Source organism: Populus alba, chromosome 7 (genome assembly GCF_005239225.2).
Source record: "Populus alba chromosome 7, ASM523922v2, whole genome shotgun sequence".
In the NCBI taxonomy this organism is placed as follows: domain Eukaryota; kingdom Viridiplantae; phylum Streptophyta; class Magnoliopsida; order Malpighiales; family Salicaceae; genus Populus; species Populus alba.
Window position 1 is genome coordinate 7,138,328 of NC_133290.1, and position 18,114 is coordinate 7,156,441.

General features: G+C 30.0%; 1 protein-coding gene and 1 pseudogene across 1 annotated transcript; both read left to right on the forward strand.

The window, feature by feature from the left end:
* The first annotated feature begins 234 nt into the window (after positions 1-234).
* Positions 235-1,803, forward strand: LOC118047840 (karrikin insensitive 2 receptor CA-like; annotated as a pseudogene).
* A 12,512-nt stretch (positions 1,804-14,315) lies between these two features.
* On the forward strand, positions 14,316-16,080 carry LOC118047823 (karrikin insensitive 2 receptor CA). Its single transcript, XM_035057226.2, has 2 exons — positions 14,316-14,866; positions 15,370-16,080. The coding sequence occupies exons 1-2, from the start codon at positions 14,499-14,501 to the stop codon at positions 15,812-15,814; spliced, it is 813 nt and encodes a 270-aa protein (XP_034913117.1). The 5' UTR covers positions 14,316-14,498; the 3' UTR covers positions 15,815-16,080.
* Positions 16,081-18,114: the final 2,034 nt, after the last annotated feature.

Consider the following 18,114-nt stretch of genomic DNA (forward strand, 5'->3'; position numbering starts at 1 on the left):
CCCTCATGCTCTCCAACCATATAAAATAGCAGTAAACACATTGATTGGTGTTACACCCTATTTGCTAGTTATGGAATGAAGGCAGTTATGTCTCTGGAAGTGAAAATACCATCATTGAGAATATTAATGGAGTCTATTCTAAAATAAGATGATTAGGAAAGGATAAGTTATGAATAGTTAAACATGATCAATGAACTAACAATAATTTACCATCATTAGATGTACCAAAAAAGAATGGCTAAAACATATTACAGAAATGTTCGACCAAGAACATTTAGGGAAGGTGATTTGGTTTTAAGAAAAGTTATCCCATTACCTAACGAAGATTATAGCAAGTGGACACCAAACTATGAAGGCCCCTACATAGTAAAGAAAGCATTCTCAAGAAGAGCGTTGATCTTAACAAGCATGGATGGAGAAGATGTAATCAGGCCTGTGAATTCAAATTCTGTAAAGAAATACTTTGTGCAGGTTGTTCTCATCAAATAAAACAAAATTTGGCCAATAATTCTCTTGCCTTTACTGTTTTCCTTGAAGGAAAACCAACCTACGTAGGAAGTAAATAATAGGATCATGGACAAAACTCGTGATAACGTGAAGGTTTGGGTTTAGGAAAACAAGTGAAAGTCCTAGGCCATAACTTTGGCACAGATCAATTGGTTTGGAAGCACTTGGTGTCTCACCTTGTTAATATTTATCGTGTGTTGTTTTGTATGATAATAGGGATGCTGGTACGTACCACTAATCCAGATTATTTTGACTTTGAAAGATATTCAATATGTCATTGTTAAAGAATAATATAAATTATATATTGGAACTTTATTTAACAACTTAAACTATTGGGTTGAGATTGAGCCTTAATGATCAAACGGTCATGAGTTCAAATCTCATCATTTCTATTTATTTGATAAAAATTAAGCACAATGTAATGTGAATTTGTGCAAGTTTCAAGTTCAAAGGACTTTAACTTGAGAGAGTTTGTTAGAGAATAATATAAATTTATATATTGGGACCTCACATAACAGATTAAACTATTGAGTTAAGATGATTTTTTTACATTACTCGTAATATCAAAACTATAAGTAAAACCATGTATTTATGTTGTTCACTCTTTTTCTTGCATGATTGGGGCCATTGCCTCTCTTACTCACGTTGACCTCTTCTCTAGTATCATCATGCTTGGTGCCACTCCTAGGTAAACTTATGGCCTTCTCTTTGCGTTTCTTTAGTTCTTAATGAAACTTCTTCTCATTTGACCTCAACAACAAAATTGAACAACATGAAATGTTTGTAAAACTTTTGTGTTCAAATAATTGGTAACCGAATAAGGGTGTCCATTAGGGTTTGTTCTTTTGCTATAGCTAGCTGATTTGTATATCCATAGGTTATTGAACCTATTATGAAGGGTTTGAGCATGAAGATCTAGACCAACTATTCGAAGGAGTGAGGTCCAGTTACAAAGCTACGGTGCTTAGGGTTTGCTCCGCTGGTGGTAGGTGGCATGGACTCGGTGGTGGTGCAAGAATTCAGTCGAACTTGTTTAACATGCGACCTGATATAGCCTTGAGTTTAATTAGCCCATCTCATATTCGTAGGTGACATGAGACATGTTCTCCCTTTTATCAAGGTCCCTTGTCAAGTTCTGCAGAGTAGCTAGGACATGGATGTGCCACTTACGGTCTGTGAATACCTTCACCATTTATTGAGATCATGTCGGTGGGTGGTCACCTGCCGCAGTTAAGCTCCCCGGACATTGTCATCCCGCCAATTCTCAAGCACATTTGCTATGACATCACCATGTGATAATATTAATGTGTAATTAATTTTTTCTTTCTAGTGTTTTTGCACTTGTCATGCAAACACAGAGTAGTAAGGACACTTTTCCGTCAAATCAATGTATAATTCTTTTTTTCTTTTTTATGTTTTTTTTGTTTGATAATGCATGGTCTGATATTATAAAAGTATTTTTTACTATAATATATTAAATTAATAATTTTTTAGGATTTTTTTTATATGATTTACAACTCCATATTAATAGCCATATAAAATTATTTTAAAAATATTAATTTAATGTTTTTTTCAATTTAAACTATATATATATAAACTTGCAATATTTTTATTCTAAATTTGAAACTTCCTAGCCTCCTTTATTTCATGAATCTACAGTTTCTCAACAGATTCATTGCCAACTAATGACAGCTAATACCACTCCAAAATGTCATGTTCAGAAAACTAAAAGAAGATGGGTCAATGCCACATTGTTCATCACTAACCAAGGAAACAAAATTTGAGAGAACTTATGTTTATCATGTAAATTTCAAGCAGGCAACTTGCAACCCTATAAATGAAGGTGGGTTCTTCATCGAGGGACCACTTGATTCATGTGTCATCCAACAGCTACCTACTACCGAACTCTCTTCTAGCAGCAATAATATTTGATTTATTTGATACTTACCTTCAACTGATCACTATTTCTCAATTCCATTTGACCCAGTCTGAACAGTTTATAGATGTCAATAATGAAGAAGATCCTCAATGCACAAAAAAACAATTAAGAGGTTTTTTTGAGAGTGTGTTACGGTTGTTTTCAAAAATATATTTTGTTTGAAAATATATTAAAATAATATTTTTTAAAAAATTATTTTTAACATTAACACATCAAAATAATAAAATATACTAAAAAAAATAATTTGAAATAAAAAATAAATTTAAATTTAAATTTTTTAAAAATATTTTTAAAGCAACTTTAATTGGGATAGTTTTTTTTTAATTAAAAAAAGACTCCCTTGAGCTTTGCACTTATAAGAGAAAAGAATGTGGGAGGAGGAAAAGGGGAAGGATAAGTAATATGAGGCCACTTTCGTTGGTCCTCTTCTCATTTCCGTTTACTTTGCAGGAAAGACTTGGCATAATGGATACAATGTATCTAGTAATTGTATTTGTCCTAACCTGAACATATATATATATATCCAAAAAAATAGAAATATAAAATCCAAAAATATTTTTGGTACCAGAATAATAGCTAGATCAAAACTTTTAAACTGCAACATATCAAAATACCATAATAATAGCTAGATCAGGATATTTTGACAAGACAGGATGGAAAAAAAAAAAAAACAAATAGAGGCTGAAATCCAAACTTAGTCAAAATTGAAATAATTAATTAAGCTTAAGGACTTAATTAAACTTCAATTGGGATGTTTTATTGTCTTCCTCAGCCGATAAGGTTGATCGAGTTTTTATATTTAGGTGAATGAATATGGCATTTTTGACCACTTCATGGACTCTAACTACCACCATTCAATAGAGGAGTTCCCCCCTACAAGTTTGTGCCACCTTTGTTTAGCATTTGTACCCCCACTTTCCATGTGGAATCCCTCGACTTCTTATCCTAAGACAGTATTGTCTGATTCGGTTAAAATTAGTTGTGTTACACCCAACTTTAGATCAATGATGGCAAAGCTACAGGCCACCAAATCAATTATGGTTTGATCCTAGTTGAAGAATGACACTCTCTCTACAAGATCTATGGCTTGGTTGGCTTTTAAAACCTCTCATTTGCCATGATTAATTCATGGAAAGTGCACCCTTAATCAACCATTTTCAACCAAGTTTCAGTTATGAAATTTGTAACTTTTTTCTAGAAGCTCCAAGAGTTTGTTAGACATTTAGAGAGCAGAAAAACAAAACATTAAGAGATAAAAATTGTATCCTAACAAAAAATGCAAAAAATAGAAAGGAATCCCCTATAATTTAGTTTTGAAAAACTACTTTCAAACTTACAAATGGTTATACAACTGCCTGTCTTTTAAGCCTATAAAAGAAAATAAATCGCAAAGAGGAAGGAGGAGGATCTTGATTTGGGACCAAATCTACTTCCATGACGCGCGCGCACACACACGCAAACTAATATTGATTGAATAATATTTTTGATTGATCTTGATTTGGAACCAGTATGATAAATTAATAATTCATTAAATTTGTAAGATAATATCTATGACACACACACACACATATATATATATTGAGTCAATTAGGAGGTTTTTGTAAAATATGACTCCTATATTACTTGTTTTCTTTTGAAATTTATGTCTTTGTGTACCTTATCTTCATCTTTTCTTAATGTATTAAGAAACTCTAGAGTAGCGTTCTTATATTACAAAAGAATATTATGCATAATGATTGTTGCATTAAGTATATCTTTGCATAAAACAAGCTTTGGTAGAGTATTATCATCTTCAACTTCATCTTCTTGGTCACTTTCCATTATGTTTTCAATAATATGCTCATCATTGAACAACTATGAAATTACCTATTTTTATTTCTTGATAGTTCAAAAGGTACTCAATATTCATTGTATTATGATATAACTTTTTAATTAGAACATGCAATCGTTGAATGTCTATATCATTTGAATATCGATCCAAATTATTTAAAGTCACACTATCCATAGACCTAATTTTACAATATTAAAAATAATTTGTAATATCTCAAGTCCATATTCTTAAAACATTGTGGTTTAGCATACTTGTCAATGAACCATAAATCAATTTTCTTATAACCATCCTCATTACAACATATAACAAGTATAAGTCTTTCCTTATCTTATTTCTTATCTTCGAGTTTCTTTGTTGCAAAAGAATTATCAGGTTGTATTTTATATGACAATTTGTCTTCATCTATATTGAAAACATCTTTCATTAGAAATTAATGTGATTTTATTTTTGTAAATTGCAAATTTCTTTTTAAGCACTCTGTATCAATTTATCCATTTTCTTTGAAACAATGATATGTCTTGATGTCATGTCATGATTTGAAATGCTAATTAAATTTGAGAAATTCTAGTGTAACTACAAGATACATCCTTTTCAAAAACTCATTTCCTTTCTTCATAATTAGTTTTTTGATCATATTCACACGTTTTTGGTATTGATCAAACTACTCATACAAAATCTTTTCTAGCTCCAAGAACTTTCTAGTTTTATGTTGTTTGGCATATATATATATATATATATATTAAGGTGATAAATCCTCTAATGATCTCTTAATCATATTTGATAGTTTTACTTGGCTTACTTGCAATTTAAACTTTTCTAACACCCATTATTGTAATTGTTTTTGGGTGCAAGTTTGGATTTTCTATATTATACACACACAATGTTTAATGTATTTCACCGGTAATTATTGATTTCCTTATCTTTATGCCTTTGATGATGAGTAACCATTGTGTTTAGTTTTACTTTTTATGATACTATATTTTATTATTATTAATTTTTCACTTGACTTACTTAATGTTCATTAAGTATATTAATTAAGGATCATCAAATGTAATTTTTTTTTGTTACAAAAATGGATAAATCTATTATTTCTATTTAATAAGACTAATTACATTCATTAAAGTGTTTTGGTTAAACAAATACATAAAAAGAAAAATTACCCTAAGTCAATTTAATTTTTAAATTTTGATGAAAAGAATATATAATATAACATAAACAACAAAAATTTCCTATTCACTGCAAAAAAAAAAAAAAAAAAAAAAAACCAGTCAACCAAAATCTAATTTATTTCTTCTCCCCCCTCTAGAAACACACAATCCCTAAACCCCAAATTAATTCAAATCCCGTTGGCATTCAAGCAAATCAAAATCCACTTCCTGCATTGGTTTCAGCCTCAACCTCCCTGCATAGGACACCCTGTTTGTTCGACCTCAGCAGTGACCTCATTTTCCACCACAAGCAACAATGGACCCACCCTGCAATTATCAGGTTCCAGCCTTACAGGAAACAACATCCTTCTTCTTTAATGCACCAAATGTTCTTAAGGCCATAACAATATTGTTTGTGTTTGAGTAGGTGACAGATAGGGAGCGAAACACCTGAAACACCATTGAGGAGAAGAATTGGTTTTTTTTTTTTTTTCGTGTTTAGCGAAGGGAGGTATAATTGTTTTGAATGATATATAATTTTGTTATTTGCAAAACCCTGGCTGTTCCAGGCTCTTATAAGAGGTGCACGTCCTGACTCGAACTCAAGATCCGCTGTGCAGATCTCAAACCTTTTGCCACCACGCCATGCCCTCTAGTGACTTCAAGATGTTTTCTATAATTTTGTAAATAATAGAGGTAAAGTGAAAAATAACCAAACTATAGAATATTTAGTGTGATTTTCTCTACATAAAATAATAATAATAATAATAATTTATAATCTGGTAATTAGATAATATTCATATAATTACAACACACCATAAAAGCATTGAGTTCAACATTTTGAAAAACAAAATAAGCAATACCTTAATAAATTATCTTTTATTAATTAATGTATAAATTAATAATTTATTGATTGAATAATATCTTAATTATTCAAAAACTTTCACGGCTATAAGAATATTAATTTATAGAAGAGTTTTTTTTATATATATAAGTTTAAGAGATTTATTATTTTTTTCTACTGCGTATAGGAATTGTTTTTCTTGATTTTGGTGCTGCCACATATTAGGTTTTGTTTTTTAAATTGATAATGACACGTTATTAAAAATCAAATATGTAAGGTTTTTTAGCTGGTAATGTCAATGTCAGAAAGATCAGTAGAAGTATTTCATTAAAAATCAAATTATTTTTGTATTATGTCAATATATTTATTAAACCTTTAACTTGAGTTAATACCTCTATCTGCGGCTTAGGTCATGAGATCGGGATAACATAATAGAAAAAAAACTTAAAAAATCACAAAGTTAAAAAGAAAATAAATAAAAAATGATGTCAACCCTGGTTAACTTTTCAAATCCTTGACCCGGGATATTAGATCGAAAGTACCATATTTGAAAAAATCATGAAACTCAATTCTCAAGCAATTAAATGTTGAAGGATTAGCTTAGAAGAAGAATATCAATTACACAAAAGGATAGGGATAAAAATGAAATGACAAAAATGACAATTGAAAGAATAAGGATAAAAATGAAATACAAAATAAATTTTATTATTGATTGAAGGGTGAATTGAAAAGAAAAATTAATTGAACAAAAGGACAAAAAAATTAAAATAATGAAGATAAAAATTGAAATGAAAAAAAAATGAAAAGTGAAATTAAAAAGAACAATCAATTTAATAAAAGGCAAAAAACAAAAAATCAATAAAAAAATAAAGATCACAATATAACATATCACAATTGGGATTAAAGGATGTAATTAGAAAAAATTCAGAATTTTACAAAAGAATTAAAAAAAAAATTAGGAAGGAATCAAAAGAATAAGAACCAAAGCTGATATCCTCATAAATTAGAAAACAATTCTAAAATTTTTCATGGGCAGCACAGTCTTCAAGGTGAGGAGGCAAAACAATGAAAACCCATTAAACTCAAAAAACGTTTCATGAAAGTTTAATAAATAAATAAATAAAAATTAAACATTAATAAAGTAAATTAAACAAAATTTTTTTTGTTAAAAGATAAAAAAAAAAAAAAGAAGCAGAAAAAATAATCCCGAAATGCATAAAAAACAATTAAAAAAATAAAACAATTTAAAAGAAAAAAAACTAAGGCATAGGAATTATTATTATTTTATTGTGTACTTCACTTTACAGTTCACATTAAAATGATAGCTTTTAGTATATGTTACAATTACAATAAGAATGAGTCAAAAATCATCCATATAATTAGACCCGTCAGTCCTCTTAAATGCCACATTGGGCATGCATATGACAATTTCGCTAAAACTGTGGCATAACTAGTGTGATGATTGCAGACAAGAAAATTGACTCCCTTTTTTATTATTTTTTCTCCACTTCCATGGGACCTTTTGTATTCCTTTCAACCTCCGTACAAAGAAAAAACTCATCATGACGTAGTATTTGTCTTAGACTTGAATTTGTCGTCTTTCATTGGTTTTCCTCCTTTTTGAAGGATGTTTTGTTTTCCACCAGGATTAACGTCTAGTCGTATTTTTTTTTTTGGTATAACAAAGGATATCCTGAGCGCTGGCCCAAACTAATTCCTTTTCACACCGGGTGGCCAGTGCTCCCCAAGCGACCGGCTGCAGACGAAGAGAGGGGTTGAACCCCAGACCTCGTAAGCGACGAGAGTGCGCCTAACCACTCCGCAAGAACCTCATGGGTGTCTAATCGTATTGAAAACCCTAAAATAAACAGGATGAGATTTAATTTATTTCTCCACCTTATTTAAAACAATTTTATCATATTGAAAACCCTAAAGACAATAGAGGACTATCATGTCATCTAATCTTTGAGTTGAATCAAAACAATTTTATATTTTTTTCATTTAGTTAAATTTATTTCTCCACCTTATTGTTTTGTTAATTTAATGTATTTCACATACTAAAATTAATCACCTTCTCATTGAGTTTTTAGATGATCATTCACATTTTAACGGTATGTATATATATATATATTGAAAAATGAATGTATAAAAAGAGATATTGCATATTTTTATGTTCATATGCCTTAAGAAAACCTATGCCACCTATAGGGTTAGAATCAAATTTAAAATCTAATATCAATCTAGAGGGTATAAACTCTTAAATTCACAAGAAATAAACAACTTAATAAAACTATAATTAAGTTGAAAAGAACTTGACCTAGTGATTACTGAAACTAAAAAACTATAGTTATTAAATGAAAAACCCTGATCTATTGATTATAACAAACTAAGAACTAAAAGTATAAGAATAAAACCATTATATATTGATTATAGTAAGCCAAGAACCTTAGGTATAAGGATGAATACCACAAAAACAATTTATCTTTGATAAGTTCCTGAAAACAATTCCATGAGGAACCAAGAGCAAGAGCAAACTCTTATACAAAAGTTTTAGTTTTGAATAATTAATTCATCTCTTATTCATCCTTTCAGATTGTTGTTGCATAGCTTATAATATAAAAGCTTGATTTTCCCTCTCTTTCAGTGGGGACATATCATCTTTGGTAAACATAGACTCTGTTTGTTTACATGGTTGCGTCCACGTTTAGCTGCGTTCACAATTAACAATGTGTTTGGTTAACAACGAGCCATATTTTTTTATGCATGGGTCCCACATAAATATGCGTTCCAAACACAAGAATGCAGAAGCAAGTCTGTCTTGCTTTTACTGTGGTTGCTGATTAGGAAACGTGGAAAGTAGAGAATGAGAATAAAGAAAGAGAAGCTTGAATGCAGAGATTCCAAATTAGTTGATGTCATTGTTTTCTTATGATATTTTTATATTAAATAAGTATATTACTATTTTAGAAAAAATTATGATAGCTTTGGAAAAGAGATATATTTCTCGTATAAAATTTATTTAAAAAATCAATTTATTTTGTGTATTATTTATAAAAAAAATATTTTTTTAATTTTTAATTCATCTCCAAAAAAATACATAGAGAATAAATAAATAATTTGTAAAATAAAAAGGTATTAATGATTAATTAGTTTTATTATATATAAAAAAAATAATCGATTTTGGATTATATGTGCGGACCTAACACTTTGATTTATGTTTTGAAATTAGGTGGTAAAATACTTTATATAAAGTATTATTTATTTCATGATGTAATAGGAGTAATTAATTCTACAATATTTAAATTTAAAACCATCAATATTAATATATATTTTTTAAAATTATTTTATAACCTCAATTTCAAAAGCATTCTTAACCAAACACATTAAACTACTTTTTCTTCAATCTCAATTTCAACCACAGTTTTAACCAAACACCTATTTTTTCAAACTAATCTCAACTAAAAATACTTTTTATAAAACAACTTTTTTCAAACCACAACCACAACCGCTACTGCAATACCAAACACACTCTAATAATTGAAATATGAAAATCATGTTAGTAGTAAGAAAATATATTCTCACACACTCTTTCATATTTTCACACTCGATAAGATGTCATTTCATTCGTGTTTCACTTAAATTTTGCTTTTCAAAATAATACGCTCACCCTTTCACCTTTTACCTCTCATATTCACTTTTTCAGTTCTTTAAGGAACTAATCTCAAATAACTAAAAAGAAACAACTTAATAACTAAATTGTTAGTATTTTATATTAAATAAGCAAAAAAATAACCAAAAACTAGAAAGAAAATGAATTACAAATATGAAAACACTAAAGATTACTAATCAGATACGAATTTGATATGAGGACACGAAAAAAAATGCGTAGCAATGAAAAATAATGTAATATGACTCAATTAACCCAGAACTATCTTTATAATACTAATATGACCGAATATGAGAGTAGGAAACAAAGAAAAAAAATGTGTTGACACAAACTAACCCGATATGATTTATTTCATGACTTTAAAATTACCCAAACCTAAGTATATCAAAATAAACCCAAAATCAAGGTTTCACATTAAGAAACCAAAAACCCAAAGAATATCATCTTGTAGGTGTATATCTCTTAGTTTTCAATTTCAATCTTTTGATGATTTCAATACGCAGCAGAATTTATAACACTTGTGATTTGATCTCTTTCTCCTTTTTTATATAATTCTAATCTTGACAATAACAAAATCAAAGAATTTTTTTTTAATGCTACTTGCCACATATCAGATTTAAGAAACAATGGAAACAATGAAAATAACACGAAAACTTAAAGATAGATTGATATAACGTGACTTTAAAGCTTTTTTATATATATACCAATTGATCAAAAGTCAGAAACAAATGTAATAAGACAACAATAAACCTAAACTAGCACTAGAATAATGATTTCAACCAAAATCAACAGTAATAAACTAAGAAAAGTTTTGTTACGAACCATGCAATAGTAACTTAAAAGGATAAGTATGAGATTTGATGGGTGGCTTAAACGATAAAATAAAAAAGATATTAAAGTATAAAAGGAGTAATTCCAAAGGCTAATGCTAGGAGGCAAGACAAACTAAGGTCTCAAGCTCCAAAGGCTAATGGTGAAAAGACTTCTATAAGCTTAGTGAAGGAGAGCAAGAAAATTATAATGCTATTTGCAAAAAAAAAAAAAAACTATTTGATGATTGAGAAGCTTCAGATCAACACTAAAAGAACATAAAATAAAAGAAAGAAGCAACAATATTCATATAGTTTTATTAGAGTAAAAAATGGTAAAAATAAAAAAGCTTTTGAAACTTAAACTAGAGGCTAATGAAATAGGTGTTATTATTGCTTTAGATCTTCCCAGTGTTCATATTGGTTATTCAAGGATGAATTATTTTACAGATAGGGGAAATGATATGATCTATGCAAAGGTTAAATAATCATATTTTGCTTTTGGCTTAATGTTACATAATGTGTAGTTTTACGCTAACAAGCATAACTTTTAATTTAATTATTGGATAAAGTTTTCAAAGATCTTATTTAATATTGGTTTAAAATTTCAAATCAATTGGAGATTACCAAGGCATCGCGATACAACATAAAAGTTATTATATATGTTTTGTTATTTGTTTCCTTATGATTTGTGGAGTTTGTATTTAGAAAGAATTCCTTTTCTACAAAGACAATATAGGTGGTAGCAATTGAGATTATTCTGATAGTGGATTCCATATTAGTTTAGGAGTTCTTATTGTATGTGAAAACATTAATGGCAACAAAGTGATAATCATGTTTCTATTCCATGTATATTAATAAGCAATCTACAAACACTTTGCAAACACAGATTAGTAACCGAATAAATATAATGCAAAAAAAATAAATAAATAATTTATTTGATTACAAAGAGAAAACATTTCAAGAACTTTTAGAAGATAAAAAAACACTCTAGAACAACCAAACTAAAGATGAATGATTTTTACTAGTTTAGAAGATTACAAGATAAGTGTTTTCAACTAAAAATCTTTTGTATCTATATTACCTTACTTTTCAATACAAAAACTCTGTTTTGTTCTTTACTATAGTAGCTTGCCAAAACACCTAACAATCTTTAAATTGTTATCATCCTAATTGGAACATCTAGTTGTTAAAAAATAACACATGAACTTTTCATAGAAGTGTTCTCTTTAAGAAATTTTTTACACTCTATCCATGTGTCAAAAGTATATGTTGTGAAACTCTCTATAACTCTTTAACTGGTTGAGTACTCTTGCTTCACTACCAATTATGCTCCCACCAAATGCTTCTGATTGTTCTTCCTTATAAACACACCTATCTAATAAGGATAAGAACCTTTGATAAACATTATCTTGAAGCTTCCTAGTCTGTTATATTCTTAATAGACTACTAATGTGTTTCATAAAAACACTTCTCTGACAATTATATTTGGATAACTTGTATTTATGTTTTCTAAAACATTTATGTGAACTTCATATATAATTTATCCAAACTTACTAGATAATTACATAAATAATCACGTTATATCCTATAAGATAAACTTGACTAACTCTTTATCTAATTTAGATAAACTAACAATCTAAACAAATTCATCTTTATCAACACAAATAATCCTTCACTAATCAAGGTCAATCATTTTGACATTTACAACCTCCTTTTTTGGTTGATTTATGACAACAAAATAAGAATGAATTAGTATGTAAGTGGTTCAAATAGTTCAATAGATACTGCATAACCTCATTATAGAGTTGATGACTAAAGTGTAAGTGGACAATAAATTATTCGGGTGTCGACAATTAAGCAAATTTATTATATTGAATGATGAATGAATGGGTAGTGATTAAATTAATGATGATCATTGTTTCCTTTGTAATTAATTACTATAATAGGAGTAGCTTGTATAATTATTAATTGTAACAGGTGCTAGTCACATATCCAATCATCCTTGAACTTACCTATTTTATTTGTATCGTTTTGTAATAGGAATTAGCTAGGTATCAAATAATTTTGGATATCATAATCTTGTTTTACCTTATATTTGGAATTAGACATAAAATTTTAGATAATCATTTTTATGTAATCCATGTATCTATGTAATGTATGCATGTTTTTAATTTTATTATCTTAATTCAAAAGGCTGTGTTTACATGATGCATAATATATTATAATTATGAAATTATGATTCCTAATATGATGGTAATTATGATGATAATTATCAAAGAGATGTGTTTGAGATGCAAATGTATATTAGAGGAAACTATAGAATGACGGGGAAGACTAATATTGTAAGTACATGCTGCCAAGATTTCCTAAAAATTGTATTGCCTGCTAGAAGAATGAAATAAATTAACTGGATAACATAAGGTGATGGAGTTAAGGATTCTTTACAAACAAAAACAAAAAAAATAATACTATATCATGTGAGAAGTTTATAAAATTATGGGTTGCTACAAGTAACCAAATAAAAATAAATATAAATGCAAAAAATTAAAATGAACAGTCGTTTCTTTTATTAAATTTATATCTGTTTTTTAATTAATTCAATTGTTTGATTAATTTACTCAATTATAGATAAAACATAATTATATCATTAAAAAAAAGAAGAAGCTGAGAGCCGGAGAAGGGAGCTGCAGGAGTCCTCATCTCCATTATTAAATGATTAATTATTTATCACCAAATAAATAATTAAGAAGATACGTTTTCTCTAGGAGTTGCTGGGCAACTGGATGTGGCCATGTGACATTGAAAAGAGAATATATATATCAGAATTGATTTGTGTATACTTGATTTGATTTTGAAGTTAATAATTATATAAATTTAATGATATTAAAATTTATGAGATTCCAACTAATAATTTTTAAAAAGTAAAATCTAATTAGTTTAAATTAAATTTTTAAATTTTTAAAAAATATATATATATATATAGATTGCTTTGCAGATAGTTTATATGTCTTGGCAGCTTAAGTACAGTTAGTTTCCTTTAATGCAATTGAAAATAATTAAAAAACAAAAACAATAATATTATACCATTAAAAATATATTAAATAAAAAATTTATTTTTAATATTAATATATTAAAATAATTTAAAAACATGAAAAATATTAATAATTTAAAACTGAAAAAAATAATTTTTTTAAATAAATGGTTAAACCACGTAGTGTCACATCAGCTATAACTACAGAACCCTCTGCATCACAACTTTCATCTCTGCATAATTAAGAGATGGCATCCGATATGAGAATGCAATACGTGTCACTAGCACCACCTAGGAATTCATCCTGAGTTAAGAAAATTATTAATTGTTTTTATTTTTTAAATTTAAATCTTAAAACCAACACTCATAAAAATATATTTTTTCTTGGTTTCTTAAGTTGTTATAAAATATATTTTTCGAATACATCAAATTAAATGGACAAGGTGGCGTATTTAACGTTTTTAGAATCATTTAAAAAAAAATTATTAATATAAAAATATATTTATTGTAAAAACTAAAAAGGCACCACAACCTTAGAACAACCCACTAATCTTATCATAAAATTATATCCTCACATACATCTCGTTCCTGTCCTCCTCCTTCCATCTTTAAATGCATAAAAGAGAGCACTCTACTTCCACACCATTAGACACAAGCCAACCCCATTAAAGAGTGAAAAGAAAGCAGCAGCTCTAGTTGAAGAACAAAGGAAAAAGAAAATGGGTATTGTAGAAGAAGCTCATAACGCGAAGATCTTGGGGTCAGGGGAGCAAGTGATAGTTTTGGCTCATGGGTTTGGGACGGATCAGTCTGTATGGAAGCACTTGATTCCACACATCGTCGATGAGTACAAAGTTATTCTGTATGATAACATGGGTGCTGGAACTACAAACCCAGATTACTTTGACTTCAATCGGTACTCATCTCTTGAAGGTTATGCTTATGATTTGCTTGCCATTTTAGAGGAGTTAAAAGTTGAGTCTTGTATTCTTGTCGCTCACTCTGTTTCTGGCATTATTGGTGCTATTGCCTCTATCAGTCGCCCTGATCTCTTCTCAAAAATTGTCATGCTTTCTGCTTCTCCAAGGTATGTTCCTCAAAGACTTTTTAATCATTATCATTTTTTTCTTGTTTCTTCATAATTGCTGCTACTTTTAATTTTAATCACAAAAAAAGGTAAGACGCGTCTATCTAAATTAGTCTGCCTAGATTTAATTTCGTTAAATCACTTTACCTGGTATTGTAGCGGTGTTTGATTGTTATGCATCTGTTCATTTATGGATTATACTGCCCAGTTTTACTTCTTTAATATTCGTTGCTAACTTGCTACGGATCGCTCTCTTGTTTTTCGTTCTTTATAACTTACTATGTATCAATTAATTTTAAAATTAATAAATTATTAGTTTAGCTAGTTGAAAGAGGAGTTGTTTATGATGATTTTATATTATATTTTTCGTGGTTGGATTTGTGGGCTATTCGCCAGCACCTGCCTCTATGCAAATTAGGTATCTGTTTCTGTACCACAATCACACTACAAAAAAAAACGAAGTCGATTGTGAAATTTTGGCCTGTCAATTTTCTTCTCATCAGGTATTTGAATGACGTTGATTACTACGGAGGATTTGAGCAAGAAGATTTAGACCAGTTATTTGAAGCGATGCAAAACAATTATAAAGCATGGTGTTCAGGTTTTGCCCCGCTAGCCGTGGGAGGAGACATGGATTCTGTAGCAGTGCAGGAATTCAGCCGCACCCTCTTCAATATGAGGCCAGACATTGCCCTTAGCGTGGCACAAAACATCTTCCAAAGTGACATGAGGTCAATCCTACATATGGTCACTGTGCCCTGCCACATTCTGCAGAGCATGAAGGACTTAGCAGTGCCTGTGGTTGTCGCTGAATATTTGCACCAAAATCTTGGCGGTGAATCAATTGTTGAAGTCATGTCATCGGATGGTCATCTGCCTCAGTTGAGCTCTCCGGATATTGTGATCCCTGTGCTTCTAAAGCACATTCGTTACAATATTGCTTCATGATTACATCTGTATTGTAAACCTCCTCTCTCCCTGCGAAATGGGTTTGCTTTTTTATGTTAGACTGTTAATTAGGAAGTTGGTGAATGGTTGTAGGAAGATTATAAAAGCTGGTGAATGGTTGGAGGAAGATTATAAGGTGATTACTGTTTCGGGTTAGAAGAGATGAAAATAGCTAGGATAGAGGGGATAAGACGAAACAAGAGATGAAGAAGTTGTTTTTGGTAATGGTATAGAAGATGGAATGAATGTTTCTATATTCTATTTAAGTTGAAATAAATTATATATATATAAAAAAAAATTGTTTAACCCTTGACACGCATTACCATCATGCTAGTCTTTTTTGGAAATCCACCATAACTATTTGGTGCTAGGTGGCTTCCGTATTAAAGCTCAAGAGATTGATAAAATTGCAAAAATATGGAGTCTTTTCCACATAGGACATGGCATTGCTAACAACAATTTAATAGACTTGCATTCCAAACTCATTTTCCTCATCTTAGCTAGGGTGATATGATCCAGGCAAGGTCAAATTCGGATTTTGACGTAAAATGCGCAATTATCCAGTTGTATGAAAATAGTCATAATTCTCAATCCTACTGTTGGATCGGGCTAAAAGTTTACTTGGAGGCTCCTGACATGTTTGCCTACCTTGGGTTAAAATATCATGCCAATCGGAGTTCGGCAAGGCATCCAAACACGGGTCAACAGAGGTTATACGAGTTTTGTTATTTACTTCCTTTTGACTTGTGGACTTCCTATTTGGCTAGGATTTTTTTTCTAAAAGGATATGGCAGCTTATTTTGGAAATCTCCTAATTCTACAAAGATCTTTAATAGGCTGCAACATAGTTTTCAAGTGTGGCAAGGATTCATAAATGTTTCAGAATCCTTTTCTTACAAGGATTCCTTATTCATCCTAGTTACAAAAAGGAAAGAAGATTTCAGAACTAATTCTACCTTCAGATTTGATTCTCCTAGCTTATATAGAACTTCTTAAGTGGTAGAATCTGATCCTATCATAGTTAGGATATTAAATTCGGATTTATTTATTTTATTGTTATTTTCTTCAAGATGATTCGTCCTCGAATCACCAACAAGTTGAATGGACAATTCCTTAGCCTCATTTCGAAGCCTTTGGAATTCTTTTCTTGCCAACAATCGTCGCCAACAACTTTGAAATGAAAGGAGCACCCGTTCTCTTTCGTATTTCATCATTGCAACATTTTTTTCTCGTCTCTTTTTGAAGCTTACTGCGCATTGATTGCTGCCGTTAACACAACAAGTTCTTACTTCATCTCCCCGAGAATACGAGATAGACTCTTGGATTTTTTTTTTTAGAACACCAATCTCTTTATTTATGTCCCTTTGATACCACCTCTCATTTTGAATCCTCCTTTTCTTTTGCCATAACAACTCATCAAAATACATGAAATCCCTTCGGTTTCTAGGCTACCGAAAACCTTCCCGATAGTCTATGGTTTCATCCTTAAAACTACCATAACCATTATCATCAACGTCCTCCTTAAAATACTCATAATCATCCCACTTTGGCCTTTCAGCCCCACTGTCATGGTTTGATTTCAATTCAGCCCCAACCTTTCTCACATCTTGGGTACATGTTCCAGCCATGTTACCATGTTTTGCCACCTTCTCAAGTCTGTCACACACGTTCCCCATTGTGAAATTCATTCTTTCCATCATCTTTGTCATGGCTTGCATATGGAATTTAAGTTCTCCCTCGAGATGGGGTGATGTGTTGTTTTGATCCGACATGATAGTACCTTCAAAAATTGGTTAGTGGTAAAAACAAATCCTCATATCACTCGTGTTTCGCTTAAACACTCTTCGTATCCTCACACCTCTTGCCTCACCTTGCGATTCTTGCGAAACTGAAACCAATACCAAATAAAACCAACTTGGCAGCGCAATCCAAATATATATATGACTCAAGAAGCAATAAAAACTAGAAAACAAGCAAAAATAAAACTGAGATGATAGTCTCGCGAGTAGCAAGCGAATCTATCCGAAATACAAACGAAACTGAAGACTCGAATAACAATAGAAACAAAATATGCAAAGTATGATGAAACAACACCCAAATATGCAGCAGAAAAAAAAAACAATAGAAAGAAAGAGAATTTCAAAACTTGACACAAAACAAACTCTTTTACGACGAGTTAAGTTCGAATCTGGAACCTAAATTCAATGATGTCTAATTGAGCTAAACTTTAATATTTAGTGTGATATCAACCCAAATAGACAGAATATGAAGTTTGAGCAATTTACGATAAGGTTTGATAT